Here is a 26,028-nt window from a genome sequence, read left to right on the forward strand (position 1 = left end):
TGCAAGTCGTCTGCCAAATGCATAAATGTAAATTAAATGTAAAATAAGTGATATTGAATGCACTCTGATTACTTTTATACATGATTTTCTGAAAAGATTTGATTCGAGGATGTTTTAAAGTGAACTTTTTCCACACATTTACATGTTTAAGTTAAAGCACTTAAAATGTTTTAAATAAAGAATTTTATATTTCATAATAACTGTGTCTGTTTGGATTACTTCTGTAGGATAGATTAATGTAAGAATTAATGTAATTCGGTAAGTATTAATGATTGAAGAGGAAGAGGTATTAATGATTGAATAGGATTAGGATTAATGCACTGTTAACCTAGGTTTACAGTAACGGTACTGTATTACAAAATTACAGTAACATGTAGTTACTGTAAACTGAAATGCGGTTATTGTACTGTAAATCTCAAATACAGTAACTTACTGGCAACAGTGTTGCCAGTAAGTTACTGTAAAATCTCTTATAAATGTCTAACAGTGCAGTTGAGAACAACTGATATAGAAGATGTTTGTTAGATGTAATTTCCTCAAGATGCTTTATAAGTGATTATAAATGTTATTAGAAAAAACTATATATCACACAAGTGCTCAATCAGGATGAATCTAACATTTATTATTATCACTATATCTTGTGTTGTGTTACAGAAAGTAAAAGAGGAGGATCATGTGGTGTATGCACCTATCACAATGAGAAGATGAACAAACTTCAACTGTGTGACCTGCGACGGATTTAAAGTATTATTTAAGATGTATTCATGAAATGGTCTCCAAACAAACTTGCCTTGTAATACAAGGACTTTCAACAAATTATCCAAACCGTATGTCCCATTGGAGAGTTTTGTTTGTCATGTGTTTAAATCTTGTGAAAAAAGTGCACAATGTAGATGCAAAACGCTCATCAAAAGGAGTGGAGACTCTGCTGGGGTCTCATTTATTACCTCTGTACACAAATGTTGTCTTGATCTGTTGTGCTTGAGCTATTTATGTGTGAGTGTCTGTGAATAGCATGTCGTCGAAAGGCTTTTTCCGTTCCTGCTTACATGAAACCATTTGACCTCTGCTTTACAAAAGGCTGAACTCACCAATGCAAGTCTTAAATCATACAGAGATATTACTGTGAAATAAGAATATTCTTTGTGCATATGCATCATGATCTTACAGTGCCTATATAGAAAGTCATCCTACCCTGTGGAAATCATCACCTTTTGTCACATTACACTCATTAAATCAAGCCTAACTTTTTTGACTGTTGTCGCTTGCGAAAACAAAATAGCGGTGCCAAGGGGGGAAACGTGCAGATTAAGGGGTGGTAATATTATAATAAGATCCCTTTCCTACGTCAGAAGGGGAGAGAAATCTGAGGCTCCATTTTTCACGTGCTTGCAGAGAACAACAACAAAGTTAATGTTTTCTGGGTTGGTAGATGCACCGTGGACCCGATTATAGCACTTAAACACAGAAAAAGTCAGATTTTCATGAAATGTCCCCTTTAAATCCCAACAAAACATTAAACTAACAGATCACTCAAGTTCTCAGCAGAGGAGGATTAAACAACAAAAACAGCATAACCAGCTTCACTTAGTTTGACCAGTTTGACTTTATAGCTACATCTACAGAAATTATTTTTGAGAATTAGGTTTATATGTTGATTTTTTTATTGAAAATAATTGTTTGCTTTGAAGTCACCATTATGGTGATCAGTGTTGCATACTTTCTGGAATACCCCCTTGATTCTGTAGTAATAAAGACAGACAATTCATAGAAGATCGGATAGGAGGTAGGAGATCTTAAAATCGGTTTTACTGATATTTTTGACTGATATTTATACCGTGCTTTGGTCATCACTTTTATGATATTGATTTAACTGATCAATGGCGACATCTCTTGGATTTTTGACAAACAGCAGTTAAACCAGCACCAGCAGATTGGGCACTGTGGAAGCACTCAACAGGAAACATCAGTGTCCACTGGAGAACTGACTACTATTTTATACATTTTTCTTTCTTGTTACAACATTAAACTTAAAAGTCGGAAAATTCATGTGACATGAAAACTTCCGTCATGAAAGAGTCACTGACAGTGACATAAAAATGGCAATAGAGTTTGAGAGCAAATAAAATCTGATGGAGCGTGAAAAAAAAAAAAACAGACTAATGGTTCTCATGCGCTGTCCGCCTTAAAAAGCATTGTAATGTGTGTTGTGCTTTCGAGTCTAGTCATGTGTTTCTTTTGAGGGAGATTGTGGGGGTGGCTGAAACGGAAGTTGAGGTGATCAAGGGGAAACTGAGAGGTGCCTTTTGCAGGGATGTTGAGCTATTTTAAAATGAGCTTGAATTGTCACACTGTAGTGTACTTTATTGTGTCACCATTGAAGTGATCAGAGTGCAGAGAGATCACCACGCCGTAGCCCTGGTCTAAAAATGTGCAGGTTTTGTGGTAGTCTGTCCTCTAAGTCCCTTCTGTTTAATAAATATATTTATTTTCTTTATTTGAGGTTGTGGTGGTGTGTTATCTCCTTGTGCCAGACCATACTGGCTTTAAGAATTAAAGAAAATATATTAAAGCATCATTAAACAGTGGCAATAACTCAGTAGCCTAGCATACTTGAAACAGAAAACATATAATAGGCTATTCCCTCTGCACTTCAGAATCTGTGAGCTTCCACACATATGTATGGTTCATGTTTTATATGGACTTTCCATAGACATAATGTTTTTTATACTGTACAAACTGTATATTCTATCCCCTAACTCTTAAACTTACCCATCAGAATAAAACATCTAGATAGGTGTCACAATTCACTAGTGTGAGTGCCCGTGATAACCACCAGAGGGCACTCCAACCCGGACTGTCATTCTATCATAGACTACATTACCCATAATCCATGGCCCGGACTCATTAGCACTCACTGTTTACACCTGTCTTATTACCCTGTTTACCTCACCCTATATAAGGTTATCTTAATCATTCATTGCAAAGTCTTGTCTAGAGTAACACTGCAATTCTGAGTGTTCGTCCCGGTTTCATGTCTTTTGGATTTCTTGCCTGTTTCTGGATTACTGTTTGCTGTGTTCCCTGCCTTGTTGTGTTCGTTTGTTCGGACTGCCTGCCTTGCCTGTACTTTTGACTATGATTGTGGATTACCCTCTTAATAAAGCTGCGTTTGGATCCTCAACCTTTGTCTCTCAGAGCAGTTCCGTTACAATAAGACCCTATTCCTCATCTGGGATCGTGCAGAGTCTCTGAAGCCCTTCCTTTGAAAGTGCATTGATTTGGACCTTCAACATTTTGGTTGCAATTGAAATCTATTATATGGAGAAAAATCCTGGAATGTTTTCCTCAAACTTAAAGGGATCGTTCACCCAAAAATGAAAATTAGCCCATAATTTCCTCACCCTCAAGTCATCCTAGGTGTATATGACATTCTTCTTTCAGACGAATAAAATCTGAGTTATATTACAAAAGTCCAGGCTAATCCAAGCATTAGAATTCTATTCATAGTTGCTCTGTTTTTGAAGTCCATAAAAAGTGCATCTGCCCATCAAATAACGTGCTCCACGCGGCTCTGGGGTGTTAATAAAGGCCTTCTGAAGTGAATCGATGCGTTTGTGTAAGAAAAATATCCATATTTAAAACTTTATCAAGTAAACTTTCGGCCGACCGCCTTCCCTGTTCAATTTATGGAAAAATTGTTGAAAGTTCCCCTGCCGATCGAAAGACTAACTCGACCAGGTTCGCTCGTCATGACGTCACATACGCATCTTGAGTTTCACTTTCAACATTCAACACTTTTCCACGGAAGGCTGTCGGCCGAAAGTTTATTTTTTGTTATTTTTTGTTTATTTGAAGTTTTAAATATGAATATTTATCTCACACAAACACGTCGATTTGCTTCAAAAGGCCTTTATTAACACCCCAGAGCCACGTGGAGCACGTTATTTGATGGGCAGATGCACTTTTTATGGACTTCAAAAACAGAGCAACTATGAATCAAATTCTAATGCTTGGATTAGCCTGGACTTTTGTAATATAACTCCGATTTTATTCGTCTGAAAGAAGAATGTCATATACACCTAGGATGACTGACTTGAGGGTGAGTAAATGATGGGCTAATTTAAATTTTTGGGTGAACTATCCCTTTAATTTCTTTTCGATTGAAGAAAGACAGACATGAAAAGTAAATTATCAGGAAATTTTCATTTTGAAGTGAGCTAATCCTTTAATATAAAAGTATTGTTTTCTAAAAAATAAAAATAAAAATAAAAAAATAGTAATTTTTACAAACTAAACTTTTGAATGGCAGTGTTTAATCATTGTGTATCTATTGTTTTCCTCCCTGTGTTAACCACAGTAATTCATGTCAGGACAGGAAGACCCTTCACTTACAAACTAAACACACATGCATTAAATGCTCACGATGTTTGACCAAACAACAGATCAAACCACATTTCTTTAAAAAAAAGAAAAAAAGGCCGCATCAGGTTTCAGTTTGACTCGGAACGGAAGGTGAACTGCATTAAGCTGATTCTGTAAGACCAAATGGTTGTAAATTTGTATTTATTTCTATATTCTAAATTGAGAATTGAATAAATATATACCATTTGAAATCAGTGGAGTTAGGCTCCCTTTGTCCATGAAATGTAGTTTATCCAAAATGTAGACCGTATTCATCAACACTGTCAGGCAACTAGCTTTTAAAAACTATCAATGTTAAATTATAAAAATAAAGGGTGTTTTCCACAATTATGAACAGTTAAAATCTTACCAAAAGGCTGAAGAACATTACATATGTAACTAGAGCATGCACAATTGCACATGTGCATTAGGAGGGTCAGACTCTGTCGGGGGAGGAGTCACATGCCACATTACTTCTGTAGTGTTCGTCTAGACCAGTGCTTTCGTCGATGATATTAGAACAGACGTTTCACTGAATAGCTGGAAATGTTTCACGTGATTGTTTTGTTCTGTTTGAGCTGCTGGCATCTGATCAGTAAGTTATAAACTTATTTGTGTCATTTATTTAGAGCAATAAACTCCTGCTGTGGTTCAAATTAGATTCTTTTCCTCTACTGTGTTCAAATCTCTCTTGTTTTAAAAATATTCCTTTCAATGATTTTTCCCAAGCAATCTCTAAAAAATCATTTAAATCATTTGAAATACTTGTGCAATAATTATAACCACTAACATAATCGAAATTAAGAAATGCAATTGTGTTAAATATATACCCTGCATGTTTAAACGTGTTCTTTGTCTCTGCTGCTGTTCTTCAATACTATCTGTGTAAAATCTGTGTGTTCATCAGGTGTGTTTGGTGATTCAGTGTCAGTGATGGAGGGAGATTCTGTCACTCTACAAACTAATATTACTAAAATACATCAAGAAAACATTCGGTGGAACTTTAGAGAAAATGTTACTATAGCTGAAATTAGTAAAGGTGCTAAAATCTTCTCAGCAAATAATGATCCTGACGGGAGATTCAGAGACAGACTGAAACAGGATCATCAAACTGGATCTCTGACCATCACAAACATCACAACTGAACATGCTGGAGATTATCAACTACTGATCAACAGTGTGAGAAAGAGTTTCAGTGTTGCTGTCTATTGTGAGTTTAATGTTTGTTTCACCTGTTTTTAGCTTTAAAGTAGATCCATCTTAATTATTAAAATGACTAAATCATTTCAATTAAGAAAGAATTAACCATGTTTTTTCTTCTGATATTTATTTTATAAATAATATGGAGAATGGAGATGAATGAAGATTATGTGAGACACTCACTGACAGACTGACACTTCAATAAACACTTTTTGAACTATTTATCTTTTTTACAGCTCGTCTGCCTGTTCCTGTCATCATCAGTAGCTCTTCACAATGTTCTTCGTCATCATCATCATCAAATTGTTCACTGGTGTGTTCTGTGGTGAATGTGGGTCATGTGACTCTCTCCTGGTACAAAGGAAACAGTTTATTGTCCAGCATCAGTGTGTCTGATCTCAGCATCAGTCTCTCTCTACCTCTGGAGGTGGAATATCAGGATAAAAACACCTACAGCTGTGTGCTCAACAATCCCATCAGCAACCAGACCAGACATCCCAACATCACTCAACTCTGTCACACATGTGCGGGTACGGCAGCACGTCTGATATATGTGTGTTTATTTACTGAGCTGATCTCTTTTATTGTAGATCTGATAAATTCACTCACAATAATGACTGTCTCTCTTTAGCTGTTACAGCACCGGTCCCACAGACTCTTTCACAGTCTCCTTCTCATCCTCCAGCCTCTCAGATAGTGTTGATCTCTGTTGCTGCTGGATCTCTGTTGATTGTATTTGCAGTCATTGGGATCTTCTGCATCTTCAGGAAACAAAGAAAAATTGACAGAGAAGGCAAGTGTTGCGTCCTGCTTTTAAACAAGTATATAATAATAATAATAATAATAATAATAATAATAATAATAATAATAATAATAAAGAAGTAATATTTTGAAAATAGCGTTATATATCATTATATTATCATTCAATCATAATTATTCTCATAATTGTTGATAACACCATCTAGTTCCTTTTAATTTTATAATATGTCAAGTTTCAGCTAATGCTCAAATGAAAGTCTCAAGTTTCAGTGATGATTAAATGGTTAGTTCACCCAAAAATGAAAATGATCCCATTATTTACTCACCCTCAAGTCATCCTAGGTAGCCTGACGTCGTCATACTCAATTCTTGTCAGAATATGAGTCTGATACTGCTCCGTTGGGCTGTGATTATGGGGCGTGTTTCAACCGAACCAGGAAAGACCTCAAATGACCTATCGGTAAGCCCCGCCCCCCTTAGTTACTGTTGCTAACTCGGACAAACAAACGGATTTGCTATATCTTACAATGACAGCTGTCAGAGTGAAAACCTTATCCCAAGATGTTTTTGGACACAGAATGTAGCGTATATCCCTTCTGAATGATGGCCAAACTTAACTGATGGTTTATCAAGTTTATTATGTCCTTTTTCACTCCAAAAAATAATCGTAAGAGCTGAACAAACAAAGCATAAGAAGTGCGTATTAACGTCTCATTCACAATTCTCTCTCTGTTACACAGCAAACACAGAAAATTACACAAAAACACTCATACAACTAACAGTAAACAAACATACACAGACCGTATGCCTTTTCGAGGGTGCAGTTAATAACTGGTAAACTTTGTAGCAAAACAAAACTCTGATAACAATCTCCGATAAACTGCGTGCGAGCTCTCCCTTTCACTACCCGTAGACTATAATACCCATCAAAATAGGAGTCCTCCTTAGTAGGACAGATAATGTAGACCTTAAACATATCTAAAATTAAATTGATTTACATATAATCAGTTTAATATGGAGAGGCACTGACATGTAGACCTTCGTGTTTTTGACCTACAGTGTATACATGACGTGAGAACAGTTAGTTATTACGGTTTATATGTTAGCAGGGACTTTAATCGTAACTTAACGAGAGTATGACAAACAGAAAATCCTCTCAGGATCCCTGGAGTCAGTGCTACAGTACCTCAGGCACGACATTTTAGCATTTTGTAGCATAAACACCATCAAATCGATGAGAGCTTTGGATTTTCCAATGTTTCTCTATGGCGCTGACAGCTAAAGATGTCCGAGTTCCGGTCCCAGCGCAACTGATACTCAACTGCTATTGGCTCATCTGCGTTCGAGGGGAGGGGCTTACCGATAGGTCAATTGGATAGACCTACAACCAATCAGAGCAACGGAGCGACGCATAACGTTAGTTGTCAAATGTCAACAGAACTCAACTGCACTATGTTGCCAAGTCCGCGGGTTGAAGCGACCCCAATTATGTGATATAAAGACCCAGGAATGCGAATTTTAGCAGGCAGCCCTGCCAAAATAACACATATTTTACCCCCCAAATGCCTTTTTTTTTTTTTGGAGAAAAAAAGTTTTTTCGCTGTCTGCCGGAAGCTAGTTATTTTAAATATGGATATTTTTCTCACACAAACGCATCGATTCGCTTCAGAAGGACTTTATTAACCCCTCGGAGCCGTGTGGAGCAGTTATATGATGGATAGATGCACTTTTATGGACTTAAAAGACGAGACAACAATTCACTTCCATTATAAAGCTTGGAAGAGCCAGGACATTTTTAAAATAACTAAGAATTTCATATACACCTAGGATGACTTGAGAGGTGAGTAAATAATGGGATCATTTTCATTTTTTGGTGAACTAACCCTTTAAATTTCACCGCACAAAGACTTTACTTTTGTTAAACATCCCAATTGGATTTGCTTTATAAAATATATATAAAATGTCTCTCTAAATCTAATGATATACACATACTGTCAAATTAAATGTATTAATGTAATTTCTACAGTGTTAAACATTCGATGAAATGCATTAATGCTTGATCTTTGACGGCCATAATAACAACACATACATAGTAGGTTGTAAAGAAACAGATCTACTTAAAGGGTTAGTTCACCCAAAAATGAAGCGACGATAATTTTTTTGTGCACCCAAAAAAACGAAATAACGACTGCTTCATGAATCTTCGGAGCGTACCGAATCAGTGAGTCGAATCATGATTTGGATCGCGAGTCAAACTGCTGAAATCACGTGACTTTGGCACTCCGAACCACTGAATCGACTGGGCGATACCACTTATTTTGTTTTCGATACGATACCGATACTTTCAAGACCAGTATAACCGATATCATTACCTATACGATACTTCTAAACTGAAGTTTTTAATTATTAATGTATTAAATTATTAAAATTACTAGGAGTAAAATGGGTAAAGATACCCACTCAACATCATATTTGAAAGGTATTTTAAAATTCAATATGCCTTAATTGCAACTTAATAGATCATATTTTTGTTTACACATGGTTGAAATATGTTTACTTGTAGTGGTAACCATGGGAATTTACAAATGCTAGTTGAACTACAGTCACTGTAGTAAAAAAATAAACCATGGTTAATTTTCATAAGGGACTGCAAGTGACAGGTTATGCATAACATGCAACCTTTTTATTCTGACATGATTTATATTAACATTAGTTACAGAATAGAACATGATCGATACAACTTTTAACATTACATTTAAAGAGTGTAATTGCACTATGTAGGCTACAATTTCTATTTGTTTATTGTGAAATAAGTCTTCTGATGAGTATTGTTCCGGGCTGCGTTTCCAAAAGCATCAATGGTTTCTTATGATAGTTTGGGGAAACGCAGCTCTGTTTGTACAGCAGTGAGCGAACGCTCTCTCTGTGATTGACTGGTTCTGTCTTACAGCATTTGCGTGCGTTCAGATCATGGTTCAGATGAGCAGGAAAATAGTCATATACTACACATAGGTTATTCATATTGTATGCATTAAATAATCTTTTTAAATAAACAAAATTACTGGTAAAAAAACACCTTAGTATCGATACATTTCGATGCTCACATCAGTATCTATAAATCGATATTTCATATCGATACGCCCATCCCTACTCACTGATTCGATACGCTCCAAAGCTTCATGAAGCAGTGTTTTGAAATCGTTATCACTATACAAGTCATTATTTCGGGGTTTTTTGCCGCACAAAAAATATTCTCGTCGCTTTATAATATTAATATTGAACCACTGCACTCACATGGACTGATTTAAATATGTTTTTAGTACATTCATGGATCTTGAGAGTGTAAATTGCTTTGCTCTCTATGCAGGCCTCACTGAGCCTTCGGATTTCAACACAAATATCTCAATTTGTGTTCCGAAGATGAACGAACGTCTTACGGGTGTGGAACGGCATGAGGGTGAGTAATAAATTACATTATTTTCATTTTTGGGTGAACTAACCCTTTACGACTGAGTTTTTGCTGTTTTAATGCATCTATTATTGATGTTTTTTAAACAGTTGAGACTTGTGCAGACGAGATCACTTATGCTGATCCAGTGTTCTACAAAGGAAACAAACATAAATCGGTAAGACAATGTATTATTAATTTATGATTTATGTTGTGTGTGTTTGTATCATCCCAGCACAGTCAAAGATGTAGATTTGAGCAAGTGTTTTTTAGTATTAAGAATTAAAAATAAGTATAATAAATATTAGGAGCCTAATATAAATAAAATATAAGTAAATTTACAGTAGGTCTGCTTACATTAGGTCTGTCTTTAACAGTTTTCATTAAGAATAAATTCCCAATGGAGAAAACGAAATACTATGAAAATAGTTTCAGTTATGACTTTTTTTTCAAGTCTATTTAGTTTTCCATCAAATACGAGTGATTCACGGACAGCTTACCCTGCGCATGAAATCCCCCATAGGCCAGCAAACCAACAAGAACATTTTGACCAACTTCCTAATATTGTCTTGGTCATGCTCTTTCCACAACAGCGTGCTGAAACACAACTAAACCCAGAGAATTCACAATGTTTTATTACAAAAACGTTCTCATTAGTTATGACCGTTACAATGAAACGCTTCACTGCATCGTTAATTAACTCAACCAAACACATCCTATATTAGATTATATACACAGAATAAATTAAATATTACAGCTTACAATGGCACACAAGACTGCTAATGCACAAGCGAATTTGACAGTGCTTGTCATGAACTCTGTGGATGCTCTCTTCCCTCAACAAACATGCTGAAATACAACGTTCTTTTCGTGTTCTCAACGTGTTCTCATTATAATTTTATGTAGCTTATATGTTAGACTTGCACTGCACATGTTGCACATAACTGTATTTTCCTTTTTGAAGTGAATATATCGGTCAAATTTTCTTATCGGATAGATAACGATAACATCAAAAGTGATCATTTATCGGCCGATAACGATATGTTGCCGATATATCGTGCATCCCTAAGAGGAAAGTGTTGGGAAGACACGGGGAGCAAGGATTGTGTGATCTGCAAAGAAAGTTGGAGGTAAATAAATAATGTGCTGCAGTTGCGGCTGGATATTTATCTCACGTGTGATTCTCTCAGATCGTGTGTTTGATAATTCACACTGCATGGTGATTGTCACTCGCATGAATGAGCACTGGTTTGCCTCTGATTTCAGGCATTTTTCGGCAAGTGAAAATCGGGCCTACAATCATGGTGTGAACTCAGCATTAACATGTTAGCAAAACCGGTTGAGAACCACTCATATAGATGTTTTTTTTGTAATGTGTTTTTTTTACAGAAAGTTAAAGAGGAGGATCATGTGGATTATGCACCAATCACAATGAGAAGCTGAACAAACTTAAGCGTTGAGTACAAGACTCAACTGCGTGACCTGCGAAAACCTGAGTCTGAGACCAGGGTTGAGTTTTTGGTGAGAGGCAATCATCCTGAGGGGTTTAAAGTGTGATACTTAAAGGAACACTCCACTATTTTTTAAAATAGGCTCATTTTCCAACTCCCCTGGAGTTTAACAGTTGAGTTTTACCGTTTTTTTAATCCATTCAGCCGATCTCCACGTCTGGCGGTAGCACTTTTAGCATAGCTTAGCATACATAATTGAATCTGATTAGACCGTTAGCATCTTGCTCAAAAATGACAGAAGACTTTCAATATTTTTCCTATTTATAACTTGACTCTTCTATAGTTACATCGTGTACTAAGACCGACGGAAAATGAAAAGTTGTGATTTTTTTTAAGGCCGATATGGCTAGGAACTATACTCTTATTCCTGCGTAATAATCAAGGAACTTTGCTGCCGTCCCATGGGTGCAGCAGGCGCAATGATATTACGTGACCATTGACACCTTGCACAAGGAGGGCAAGACACAAAAGGACAAGGTCATTGCAAAAGAGGCTGGCTGTTCACAGAGCTTTGTGTCCAAGCACACTAATAGAGAGGCGAAGGGAAGGAAAAGATGCGGTAGAAAAAGGTGTACAAGCAATAGGGATAACCGCACCCTGGAGAGGATTGTGAAACAAAACCCATTCAAAAATGTGGGGGAGGTTCACAAAGAGTGGACTGCAGCTGGAGTGAGTGCTTCAAGAACCACTACGCACAGACGTATGCAAGACATGGGTTTCAGCTGTCGCATTCCTTGTGCCAAGCCACTCTTGAACAACAGACAGCGTCAGAAGCGTCTCGCCTGGGTTAAAGACAAAAAGGACTGGACTGCTGCTGAGTGGTCCAAAGTTATGTTCTCTGATGAAAGTAAATTTAAAAAATCAGGAAATCAGGGTCCCAGAGTCTGGAGGAAGAGAGGAGTGGCACACAATCCACGTTGCTTGAGGTTCAGTGTAAAGTTTCCACAGGCAGTGATGGTTTGGGGTGCCATGTCATCTGCTGGTGACAGTCCACTGTGTTTTCTGAGCTCCAAGGTCAACACAGCCGTATACCAGGAAGTTTTAGAGCACTTCATGCTTCCTGCTGCTGACCAACTTTATGGAGATGCAGATTTCCTTTTCCAACAGGACTTGACACATGCACACAGTGCCAAAGCAACCAGTATCTGGTTTAAGGACCATGGTATCCCTGTACTTAATTGGCCAGCAAACTCGCCTGACCTTAACCCCATAGAAAATCTATGGGGTATTGTGAAGAGGAAGATGCGAAATGCCAGACCCAACAATGCAGAAGAGCTGAAGGCCACTATCAGAGCAACCTGGGCTCTCGTAACACCTGAGCAGTGCCACAGACTGATCGACTCCATGCCACGCCGCATTGCTGCAGTAATTCAGGCAAAAGGAGCCCCAACTTCTCAGGTCTCGGGTCTGATCACCTGTCTTTGTGTTTGTTTTGTGTTTTGGTGCGTGGCTTTGTTTTGACAGCTCGCCATGTGCTTGTGTTTCCGCCCCTACCTGTTCCTGCTCGTTAGCTCTTCTCACACCTGGTTCTTGTTCTCCTCATTATTATTTTCCCTTTATAGCCCCTCGTGTGTCTCCTGTCCTTTGTCAGACTGTTATGGTTTATACCACTATTCTGACTGCCTGTGTCCGTATCTAGTACTCTTGTCTTGTTTCTTCCTGTTTCGTTCAGGCTCCAGTGCTCGTGGCTGCAAGTTCTCTCGTCATTCTACTGCGCTCACTGTGGACTCTAACATCATTTGGTGGCGGCTGTCTGGATTAGAGAGCAGCCTTTCCTGGTTGTGTCGATTGCCGCGGTCGCAGCTTTTCCTGTCCCACGAACTGTTTTTCTGACGCCTAAGTTATTTTCTGTTCATTAAACCTTCTGTTTGCACCCGCATCTGAATCCTGCCTATTTTCCTGACAGAACAGTCTGACCAGACGATGGATTCAGCGGGATCCGACCCACTCCGTTCTGCTCTCGTTCAGCAAGGGGTTTTGCTGGGCCAGCACTCCAGCCAGATCAACACTACTGCTCAGGAGGTGGACGCACTGAATGCCCGAGTCGCGGAACTCCTTTCACGGGTCGATGAGCTTCAGCAAGAGGCGGCTAACCGGGCGCCCGCTCCTCGCGCAGTTATTCTTCCTGAACCCGAACCACACGCCAATAATCCACCGATCTATGATGGCGATCCGAGGTCTTGTCAAGCCTTTCTCTCTCAGTGCGCTCTGGTGTTCGCGTTACAGCCTCGACGCTACGTCACAGAGGAGGCAAAAGTGGCGTATGTCATCACCCTTCTCTCCGGTATCGCCCGCGAATGGGGAGTGGCCGTGTGGAATTCTCGTGCTCTCTGCTGTGCTTCTTTTGAGGATTTTCGTGAAGAGATGACGAAGTTATTCGACCGTTCAGCACAGGGAGATGAGGCGGCGTCTCAGTTGTCTAGTCTGACTCAGAAGAGGAGTTCAGTGACTGATTATGCGATACAGTTCCAAACTTTGGCGGCTGCTTGTGCTTGGAATGAGGGTGCGTTACGTGCTCGTTTTCTTGATGGACTGGATCATGCCATTGCCGACGAGCTGGCTGCTTTGGATCTCCCTCGGGGATTGGATGACATAATTAATCTCGCGCTCCGTGTTGAGGGGCGTCTCAATCGTCGCCGTCAGCGCCGTCTGTCTTCTGCTCCGTGGCGCCACCTGGAGTCCTCTTCGCATGATGCCACAACTTCACTGTCAGCTGAAACTGAGCCGATGCAGCTGGGTCGGCTTCGATTAACACCACAGCAGAAACAGGAGCGTTAAACCCAAGGAATTTGCTTGTATTGTGGCAAGCCGGGCCATTTTGTTCTTCAGTGCCCGTTAAAAGCCAAAGCCCACCAGTGAATCGGGGAGTCCTGGTGGGCGCTTTTTCCTGTTCTAACTCTCCAGCCACACGCACTCAGATGCTTTTTCATCTCGCCTTCCGGGGAGACGTCCACTCGGGTCAAGCGCTTATAGATTCAGGCGCTGAAGGAAATTTCCTGGATTCTGCCTCTGCTCTCAAATGGAATATTCCCACCATCCTCTTGGCTGAACCCATTGTAGGTCACTGGCAGGAAGTCCCCTTACTACCACCCCACACGTCACACCCCGTGTAAGCCTTTCACTTTCTGGTAACCATTGTGAGGAGATTGAACTGTTTATTTTGGACTCTCCAAATGCGGTGCTAATATTAGGACACCCATGGTTGCTAAAACACAACCCGCAGGTTGACTGGGTCAATAATTCCATTTTAGCCTGGAGTCAGTCTTGTCATGTGTCTTGTTTAGGTGCTGCGTTTTCTCCTGTCTCTGTGTCTTGTGTTTCGCAGGTGGATCCTCCTGACCTTACCGGTGTTCCTGCGGAGTACTTTGATCTTCGAGCGGTTTTCAGTAGGTCTCGGGCCACCTCACTTCCTCCGCATCGTCCTTACGACTGTGCTATTGAGCTCCTCCCGGGCACTTCTCCGCCTAAGGGTCGTCTTTATTCCCTTTCTGGTCCTGAAAGAGAGGCTATGGACAAGTATATTCGTGAATCACTTCAGTCTGGGCTCATCCGCCATTCCTCCTCTCCTGCTGGTGCAGGGTTTTTCTTCGTGCAGAAGAAAGACGGCTCCCTACGTCCTTGTATTAATTACAGAGGTTTGAATGACATTACTGTTAAGAACAGGTATCCCCTACCTTTAATGTCTTCTGCTTTTGAATTATTACAGGGAGCTCGGGTCTTCACCAAATTAGACCTCCGCAACGCCTACCATCTAGTGCGCATTCGGAAGGGGGATGAGTGGAAGACGGCATTCAACACTCCATCGGGGCACTATGAGTATCTGGTTCTTCCGTTTGGTCTTACCAATGCTCCAGCCGTCTTCCAAGGTCTCGTCAATAGCGTTTTGGGAGACATGATTAATCAATTTGTCTTTGTGTATTTGGATGATATTCTTATCTTTTCTCCCTCTCTCCAAGCACACACCCAACATGTTAGACGGGTCCTCCAGCGTCTGTTAGAGAACCAATTGTTTGTCAAGGCGGAGAAGTGCGAATTCCACGCCGAGTCTGTTACGTTCCTTGGCCACATTATTTCATCCAGGGGGATCAAGCCTGATCCAGCCAAGATAGAAGCTGTCGCTAAGTGGCCAGTCCCCGACTCTCGTAAGGCTCTGCAGCGCTTCCTGGGTTTTGCCAACTTTTACCGCCGTTACATCAGGAATTTTGGTCAGATCGCTGCACCCCTCACTGCGTTAACCTCCACCAAGGTGGCCTTCAGCTGGAACCAGGATGCTCAGGTAGCCTTTGATAACCTTAAGTCCCGATTTATCTCTGCACCTGTTCTGTTGGTTCCAGATCCCGAGTCCCAGTTCATTGTTGAGGTCGATGCATCTGATGTCGGGGTTGGCGCAGTTCTATCTCAGCGTTCCCTTCGTGATGGGAAGGTGCATCCTTGTGCTTTCTTCTCTCGTTGCCTCAGCCCTGCAGAACGTAACTACGACATTGGCAACAGAGAGCTGTTGGCAGTGAGATTGGCTCTGGGTGAGTGGCGTCACTGGTTGGAGGGGTCAGCGCAGCCCTTCTTGGTCTGGACGGATCACAAGAATTTAGAATATATCCGTTCGGCCAAGAGGCTTAACTCGCGGCAAGCCCATTGGGCACTCTTCTTTGGCCGGTTTAACTTCACCCTCTCGTACCGGCCAGGGTCCAAAAATGTTAAGCCCGATGCTCTCTCGCGTCTGTTCGATGCTCCGGAGGGAGAGCTTGCGACCGCTGCCATTCTCCCTGAAGGGGTGGTGGTCGGTGCGCTCTCCTGGGGTATTGAACGGCGAGTGGAGGAGGCCGGCCGAGGGGTGCAAGTGCCCGGGGAGTGTCCTGCGGGTAGGTTGTTTGTGTCGGCTGCGCTGCGCTCTGAGGTCCTTCAGTGGGGTCATTCGTCCAGGTTGGTCTGCCATCCAGGGATTCGGGGAACGTTGTCTGCCATCCGTCAGCGTTTCTGGTGGCCCTCTCTGGCCACAGATGTCAGACAGTTCGTGTTGGCCTGCCCCACTTGTGCTCAATGTAAGCGGATTAACCGGCCTCCTGATGGTCTGCTCCGCCCCCTTCCCATACCCTCCCGTCCTTGGTCACACATCGCCTTTGACTTTGTTTCTGGGCTTCCTGCCTCGAAGGGGAACACGGTCATTCTCACGGTGGTGGATCGTTTCTCCAAAGCAGCCCTTTTTTATTCCCCTCCCTAAATTGCCCTCCGCCCGGGAGACCGCTCAGCTGATGGTGGATCACGTCTTCCGTCTCCATGGTTTGCCGGTTGATGTGGTTTCTGATAGGGGTCCTCAGTTTGTCTCCCGGTTTTGGAAGGAATTTTATAGACAGATCGGGGCCTCTGCGAGTCTGTCTTCTGGTTTTCACCCCCAGACCAATGGGCAATGTGAGCGGGCCAACCAGGATCTGGAAAGAATGCTCCGCTGTCTGACATCCAATAACCCGAGTTCCTGGTGCCTACAGCTCTCTTGGATCGAGTACGCCCGTAATTCCCTTCCGATGGCGGCTTCAGGTATGTCCCCCTTTGAGTGTTCTGTGGGTTATAAGCCTCCTCTGTTTCCATCACAGGAACCCGATGCTGCGGTCCCGTCTGCCCTGGCTTTCGTTCAGCGTTGCCGTCGCACCTGGAGAAAGGTTAGGGGGGTTTTGGCCCAGACCTCTAGACGAACCAAGGCAGCAGCCGATCGCCACCGGTCCTCTCCTCCTACCTATGTGTGTGGTCAAAGAGTATGGCTCTCTACCAGGGATCTGCCTCTCCGGGCGCCCTCTCGTAAGCTGGCACCCAGATTCATTGGTCCATACCGGGTCACCAAGGTGGTTAATCCAGTGGCGGTCAGGCTCAAGCTTCCCCCTACTCTTGGTCGGGTTCACCCTGTGTTTCATGTTTCCAGGGTTAAACCTGTGTTTTCCTCTCCCATCAATCCTGCTGGTGATCGTCCAATTCCCCCACCCCCTCGTCTTGTGGATGGCTCTCCTACCTATACGGTTAGGAGAATTCTCGACGAGCGGCGCCGTGGTAGAGGGTTTCAGTATCTTGTGGACTGGGAGGGCTATGGTCCAGAGGAGAGGAGCTGGGTGCCTTCCCGGGACATTTTGGACCGCTCATTGATCGAGGACTTCCATCGGGGACGAGGTGAGCCTCCTCCTGGGGCGCCTGGTGGCTCTCCTGGGAGGGGGGGTACTGTCAGGTCTCGGGTCTGATCACCTGTCTTTGTGTTTGTTTTGTGTTTTGGTGCGTGGCTTTGTTTTGACAGCTCGCCATGTGCTTGTGTCTCCGCCCCTACCTGTTCCTACTCGTTAGCTCTTCTCACACCTGGTTCTTGTTCTCCTCATTATTATTTTCCCTTTATAGCCCCTCGTGTGTCTCCTGTCCTTTGTCAGACTGTTATGGTTTATACCACTATTCTGACTGCCTGTGTCCGTATCTAGTACTCTTGTCTTGTTTCTTCCTGTTTCGTTCAGGCTCCAGTGCTCGTGGCTGCAAGTTCTCTCGTCATTCTACTGCGCTCACTGTGGACTCTAACATCATTTGGTGGCGGCTGTCGGGATTAGAGAGCAGCCTTTCCTGTTTGTGTCGATTGCCGCGGTCGCGGCTTTTCCTGTCCCACGAACTGTTTTTCTGACGCCTAAGTTATTTTCTGTTCATTAAACCTTCTGTTTGCACCCGCATCTGAATCCTGCCTATTTTCCTGACACAACTAAGTATTGAGTGCTGTACATGCTCATACTTTTCGTGTTCATACTTTTCAGTTGGCCAAGATTTCTAAAAACCCTTTCTTTGTATTGGTCTTGAGTACTAATTTTCTGAGATACTGAATTTGGGATTTCTCTTAGTTGTCAGTTATAATCATCAAAATTAAAATAAATAAACATTTAAAATACATCAGTCTGTGTGTAATGAATTAATATAATATATAATTGAATGGAATTAGTGAAATAAATCAACTTTTTGATGATTTTCGAATTATATGACCAGCACCTCTATAGCCATACATGGTCCATGCATATATTGCAGTGTATCACTAGTAGTTTCCCATATTTGGCAATGTATTATGTAATGTATTGCATTATATTTTGCAATATATTTCCATATATTTTTATTCCGTAAGGGTTGAAGCAGGGTTGTAACTAAACTCTGCAGGACAGTGGGCCTCCAGGAGCAGGGTTGAAGACCTCTGTTCTAAACCATATGGCCCATTGGAGAATTTTATGTTTAACTCTTAAAGAGACCATGTGTGTAAATCTCATGAAAATAGTGCAAAATGTAGATGCAAAACACTCATCAATAGGAGTAGAGACTCTGCTGTGGTCTCATGTATTACCTCAGTACTCAAATGTGGTTTGATCTGTTAGCTAGATGAACAGCTTGCGCATGAGAATGTGTCTGGACGATTGTGTTTGATGTCAGTTTGAGTGCGTCTGAAAAGTGCGGTTGAAGGGCTTTTTCGATTCCTGCTCATATGAACCATTTGACTTCTGCTCTACAGAAAACCGTATTTACTACAAAATATTAAATTCATGATGATGTTTGACAAAAACTAAAATAAATTAATCGATTGTCTTCAGAAAATTTGTAAAAATTTCAAATGGATTCGTTTTACGATCTCTTCATGATGTTTTGAAGCGTCAATGTGCTTAGCTGTCAATTAAGGGGCAGAAATCGCTCAGATTTCATAAAAAATATCGGCATTTGTGTTCTGAAGATGAACGAAAGTATTACAGGTTTGGAACGACATAAGGATGAGTAAATGATGACGAAATGTTCATTTTTGGAAGAACTAATGCTTTAAACGGCCCCTTTATGTTCTAGCAGCATTCTCCTCAGTTCATTCATGTCAAATTCAGCTCATTATTTTGAGGGTGAAAATTCAAATTACACATAAAACTTCAGCAATGAAATCTGCACAATGACAGTAGACATTTCATTTTGTCATACGGTGCTTTTAACAGTATTGCATTTGATCTCATTTTTGGCTCTGGAAAGAAATGTGATGTTTGATCTGACAGACATGTCGATCGGTGGACAAACAGCGTGTGTGTGAGGATGTGTCTTGCTACTGGATGTTTGTGGTTAATGTGTGTTTGTGTCTGCATTTTTGTGTAAATAGCGTGTGTGGAAAGGACTTCCACAATTTGACTTCCTCTCCTTGCAAAACAGTTAAGCTGTGAAATAAATCCACGCATGACGTAGAATTGCTGATGTTTGACAAAAAAGATTATCTCAAATATACAAATATCTATATTGTAATATTTCACAAATGGCTATGAAATAGTAAAATTGATGTTCAAAAGCATATGCACCCCTCTATATAGTCATGAACTTGGATAAGCTTAGCTAGTTTATTTCCAACTCTATTATTCGTTACATTTATATAGCGTTTTTCTGGATACTCAAAGCACTTTACATATAGAAGCGGGGGAATCTACTCAAACACCACCAATGTGCCGCACCACCTGGAAGATGCGACGGCAGCCATAGTGCGCCAGAACACCCACCACACACCAGGAGACAGAGTGATGAAGCCAATCAGTATATGGGGATGATTAGGAGGCCATGATGGACAGAGGACAATGGGCAAATTTGGCCAGGATGCCGGGGTTACACCCCTACTCTTTTTCCGAGGGACATCCTACCACTGAATGTTAACTGTATGAACATTGTTTAATAGTTGTTTTTAAAACACTGATGTTTTTCCAGTAACACCCTTTTTGGTAACGCTTTAGATTACGGCCTGGAAAGTGCTGCGTAAGTAAAGAGAATTTACAGCATTAAAGTGGTTATTGTTCCCCTCTTGTTTCGTGTAGTTACAGGGTAAGTATGAATCTGCGGGCTGTAAATTAAAGTGGTTCTTGTTCCCCTCTTGTTTTGTGTAGTTACAGAGTAAATACAATAAACAACACATACAAAATCATGCTGTTTGATGCTTGAACTTTTAGGAACCCAAATGAGTTTTCATTAGCAGAGATTATTTTTCTGTGTTCATATGAAGAAATAAAGTCGTATGTACATCTCGGGTGGCATGAAGGTGAAAGACGAGTAAATGGTGAGGACATTTCTGCGTGCACTGTATTTTCAGTGTAGTTACATAATACAGAATAGCTAGAGACTTCCTTCTTAAGATTCATCTGTGGCAAGGATGAAAAAGTAGAGGAACAAGACTAGGACAAAGCCAAGCAAGAGAAACGAATAAGTGTTGTAATAAAGGTTTCCGAGTGAAATCAGATTGTGTAAGTGATTTTATTGTACTTACCCTGTAACTAAACACGAAACAAGAGGGGAACAAGAACCACTTTAATTTATAAAAATACTTGCAGTATAAATAATGTGTTAATTTTCCTGATAGTTACCCCTTTATTCCCCCAATATTACGTAAGTCCTACACGTACTTACTTTATAGTTACACTATAATTACAGAAAATTATGCTTTAAATTCTCTTTGCTTACGCAGTACTTTCCGGGCCGTAATCTAAAGCGTTACCAACTTTTTTTTCAACCACTAGCAGTGTATCGTGACAAACACCAGTCATCTGAATCATAATGCTGTGACTGATCATTCTATATTAAAAATAAAATGTACTCCAACATCCTCAGAAATTAAACAATACATAATTTGACCACTTGAAGGCTTAGTCATAGAGTAATTCCACATGATAAATGCGGTATTTGCTTTGTCAAAAAAAAAGCATCTGCTATTGCTTATTATTCCTTATATTGTGGTTTTTAATAATGTTCACCTTTTGAAAAAGAAAAACACATGCATTGCTAAACCTTAAAGCAATTGACCAATCGCATTTATACACAAAATGTTTACTATAGTTATTGTTCCTATAAAACCAGTTTAAGATCAATTTTGTCATTTCTTTTTTTAAGACAGTGGTGTCTGATATCACAGTACCATTTTACAGTAGAAACAATCACTATAATAATTGTTACTGTTTGCTGGTTGTTTCCCTATTTATTATTATTAATAATATTTTTTTTGAGAACAGCATACCACACAGTGTTCCCATGTTGTAAAGTGCATATTTCAATAATACATAATGGGCCCTATTTTAACGATCTGAAACGCAAGTGTCAAAGCACGAAACGAAGTAACTTTGTGGGCGGGCCTCGGCGCTGTTGCTATTTTCCCGGCGGGATAAATGGCTCTTGCGCCCGGCGCAAATCTAAAATGGGTTGGTCTGAAGTAGCTTCATTATTCATAGGTGTGGTTTGGGCGTAACGTGAATAAACCAATCCGAGCGTCATCCAACATTCCCTTTAAAAGCAGGTGCGCAAGTTCCATTATGGATTGCTATTATTATGGCGTATTTACCAGGCGCACGCCAGGAGCGGTTCACAGCCGAGGAGACTGATGTGCTTGTAAGAGCAGTGAAAGACAGAGAAGTGAAGTTGTAATGTTGTACATTATGGTAAAGGTGATTTCACAGTCTTTTTTTTTCAGTTTTTCAGTTTTTTCAGTCGATTTTTTTTCCTGGTTCTTGACGGACAAACCAATTTGTCAGATGTCCTTATATAGGCTACATATGTCTTGCCACTATTGGGCAAACAGGTCTTATCCTTAATTATTACAACTAGCCTGAATCATTTGTAAGCTAGATTTATGCCTATTTTTTTACATCTTCGTGGCACACCACAATGATTTCCGTCATCTCATGTGTTAATATTTTTTTAGTGTAACAATTTATGATTTGCAAAAATAACTGTTGCATCTGTGTAGATTACATGAGCAAAGTATGCGCGTTGTGCACGCTATACATTATGGTCAAGCATGCGCCCTTAAAATAGCATAATGAACAACGCGCCACTGACTTTAGACTAGTTTTTTTCTGGTCAGTGGCGCAATTGTTTAATGGAACAGCAAAATAGCACCAGGGATTGTTTGCGCCGGAACACGCCTCCTTTTTTGCGCTGAACCGCCCAGGGGGCGCAAGCAAAATCTAGCTTGCATAAATCTAGCTTACAAATGATTCAGGCTAGTTGTAATATATACATATTATATATTTTATGTTAACCACTTATTTTTAAGTCTACAGTTTATCTCACTTATCATATCCACATATTTTTTATATTTTTATTTTTATCTTATTTCCTATTTTTATCTTTTACTTGATTTATTTATAATTCTACTTATGTTAATACTTTTTATTCTAATTTTATTCTATTTCTATTTAATTTCTTGTAACTGTTATTTGCACTGTCCATGGAGCGGACCTGTTTACATTTCACTGCCAGTTGTATATTGTGTATATAACTGTGTATGTGACAAATAAAACTCTTGAATCTTGAATCTTGAATCTTCATTCACTAGTTTTGCGACGTGCTTCTGTGGAGGGAAAAGCGCGCTTTGCGCGGGTGCAAAATAGGAATGACACATGCGTCGGTGTACAAAGTCAATTGCGCTGGGTGCAAGATAGGGCCCAAAGTGTGCATACTGTATTAGAGCGCCATCTAGTGTCCTAATTAAGAATTTCTCATTCAAAGAAGCCATCTAGATTGAATCAGATGTTTTTAATGGCATTTATCACATTATAGCAAGATCCATTGTAAAGAATTTGGAAAATGACAGCATTTTAACTCTGACATGACAAAAATAGACATGATGATATTATAAATCCCCAAATCCTATTTGATGTTGTGTTCATATCTACAACACCAAACAAAAAAAGGAATAATGGAACAAGAGTTTTGACAAAAGAAAAATAATGTAAGGAAAAAGATGAAGCTAATAAAACAAGAAATATAATTAAAGTGGAGGCAAATCAACTCTATCACATAGTGATACTATTCATAATATATAAATCCATACATACCATTCTCATCTCCGTGCGTGCCATAACTCTGTCTGATGCTCCCATCGCTAGCCTAGCTTAGCACAAAGACTGGAGGTAAAAAGCTCCATCTAGCCTACTGCTCAATAAATGATAAACGCCTGAAAATTGTCCCCAGCACGCTCTGCCTATTTTCAGGTGCTGTGTAATATCATTGCGCCGCTGCACCCGCATGGTATGGCAGCAAAGTTCCTTGATTATTACGCAAGAATGAGAGTATAGTTCCTGGCCATATCGGTCTAGAAAAACTTTTCCTTTTCCGTAGATCTTAGTACACGATGTAACTATACACATCACAACATCTAAATAGGAAAATGTTGGTGTTATTTTGTCACTTATTGAGCAGTAGGCTAGCTGGAGCCGTTTACCTCCAGTCTTTGTGCTAAGCTAGGCTAGCAGTGGGTGCGTCAGACAGAGTTATAGCACGCAATGAGATAAGAATAATATGTATGGACTTATCTAACTCTGGGGATACGGTGAATAAGCTAAAGTCCCAAAAAGTCGGTGTGTTCCTTTAACATTAATTTGTGTGCTGCCAACATTCCAATAACTGTCCAATATTCCAATAACCTTGAAGTGTAGAATTAATGCAATTGGTCAAATCGGTGTTGTTTTGAGGAAATTATTTGCATTCCCGCTGAAAAACAAGCATTCTATAGCGAAAATATTGTCTAATGTATGTCAATAAATAATGTTGTGCGCATTCAAACCCGTCACAGCAATGATCAACCTCTCCTCCATTTTGCTTGGGAACTAATGTGGTCGGAACCAAAGTTTACAGGGCTGCGTTCTCTGGAATCCTCTCAAGTGGAGCACTTCTACAATCTTATTGGTTGCCGCCCGGTTGCCACCAAGCGGCAACCTCCCGCAGTTTCTCTTGAAGCCAATACGGAAGTGACATATACTGCAATTCATCGACTGGCCGTTAGGGAGAGGCTCCAGAAGGGAGCAGAATCTCATTGAGCCCCATGTTAAAATGACCAACTTTACAGCAGATTAAAACATGTTTACAGCCTGGTACAAATTGTGGTTTTGGTCTATACGGCAAATTTTGCCCTTCATGACGACTATGAGGGGGGTACATTTTTTTATAACTCATTCGTTTACATTATATAAAGCATTAAAGTTCTGCATATTTAAGGGTGTGGCCACTTTGACTGACAGGTGGGTAGCCATATATCTGCTGTCTGTTAGTCATCGCATCACTTCAGCTCCGCCCACGTCCTGCCTTTTTGCCCATTTTCTGTTATCTGGGAGTGACGCGCTGCCAAGATGGCAACGGCCAGCTCGTCCCGCGCTTCAAAACTGCTCATCAGAATCCTATGGGTGACGTCACGGACACTACATCCATATTTTTTTACAGAGATTTTAACTCTCCTCGACGGCAAAATCACCAAAGACGCGCCACTCTCCCTGGAGCACGCCGCTGGCTCCCATTGAAAATGAATTGACAGTCTACTCAACTACCATTTTCAAGCCCCAGAAAGGTAGTAAAGACATCATTAATCCATGTGACTCCAGTGGTTTAACTGCAATTTTATGAAGCGACGTGAGTGCTTTTTTAATGCAAGACAATAGAATTTAAAACTGTATTTACAAAATATTAAACTCCAGTGTGCAATAATCTTCATGCGAGCACACATTTGTTGTGATGATGTGAGAGCTGATGTTGCGTGAATGCTCATAAAGTGGTAAATCATGTTTTTTTGCACAAACAAAGAACTGGCATTGTTTCAGAAAACTGAAGTTAAACCACTGGAGTAACATGGACTATTTTAACAATGTCTTTACTACCTTTCTGGGCCTTGAAAGTGGTCGTGGAGGGAGAGAGCTCTCAGATTTCATCAGAAATATCTTCATTTGTGTTCTGAAGATGAACGAAAGTCTTTTGGGTTTGGAAGGAAAGAGGGTGAGGAATTACTGACAAAATTTTCATTTTTGAGTGAACTATCCCTCTAAAGGTTTGTATGGCAGAACTAGAACAAGTCAATTTAAACAAATAATGTTTTGTTAAACTTAATAAATTAAAGTATTAGATAACTATTCTTAACATGTTTTAGAACCTCTGATATAGAAGATGTTGCTTGATGTAATTTCCTGCTACTGATACTGATTTTTATTGTTTTTACAGAAAGTTAAAGAGGAGGATAATGTGGTGTATGCACCTATCACAATGAGAAGATGAACAAACTTCAGTTTTTACAAGACCCAACTGTGTGGCCTGCGACGGATTTAAAGTATAATAATTTAAGATGAATTCATGAAATGGTCTCCTAAAAACTTCAAACAAACTTGCCTTGTAATACAAGGACTTTCAACAAATTATTTAAACCGTATGGCCCATTGGGGAATTTTATATTTGACCCTTAAAGTCTTAACCACTTAAACTCTGCGGACCTGGTACAGGGTCCGGAATGACATCATCATGTATATACTTTCAATTTTAAATGTCTGTGGAGGAGCTCTGACCTCATATGTGCTACCATTTGAAAGCTTAGAGTCTCTACTTTCTGGAGATATGCATCACTTTAGCATTTGTTTTACACAAAGTAAGTTATTTACACTAAATTACTCTGGTACCATTTCTGTCTGGATTTGGCCTACCCAAATTGAAAAGCTTCCCATACACACATACAGTGGTCTCTAAATACAAAATGTAGGTGTCATTTTACAGAACTGCAATACAAATGATACAAACTGCAATAAAAATGCATAAAAATATTTTTTTTATTTACCATATTTAATTATTGGAGGTTTTCGTAATATTCTGATTTTGATTTTGAGGAATACTGAATATTTTCACATTTAGACTAGAACTACAATAACCATCATGTTCACACACTGACACACTCAT

The 26,028-nt window shown here is 40.3% G+C and overlaps 1 protein-coding gene across 1 annotated transcript; it reads left to right on the plus strand.

Annotated features, from left to right (window-relative positions):
• Nucleotides 1-4,900: 4,900 nt before the first annotated feature.
• LOC307120362 (SLAM family member 9-like) lies at nucleotides 4,901-25,888 on the plus strand. Its single transcript, XM_079807374.1, has 7 exons — nucleotides 4,901-4,999; nucleotides 5,312-5,614; nucleotides 5,841-6,134; nucleotides 6,236-6,397; nucleotides 9,731-9,820; nucleotides 9,922-9,989; nucleotides 25,306-25,888. Exons 1-7 carry the CDS (start codon nucleotides 4,951-4,953, stop codon nucleotides 25,357-25,359), a joined length of 1,020 nt encoding a protein of 339 aa, XP_079663500.1. The 5' UTR covers nucleotides 4,901-4,950; the 3' UTR covers nucleotides 25,360-25,888.
• The last annotated feature ends 140 nt before the right edge of the window (nucleotides 25,889-26,028 follow it).

The sequence above is a fragment of the Gobio gobio genome (genome assembly GCF_949357685.1).
Source record: "Gobio gobio genome assembly, chromosome: 24".
Taxonomy (NCBI): Eukaryota; Metazoa; Chordata; class Actinopteri; order Cypriniformes; family Gobionidae; genus Gobio; species Gobio gobio.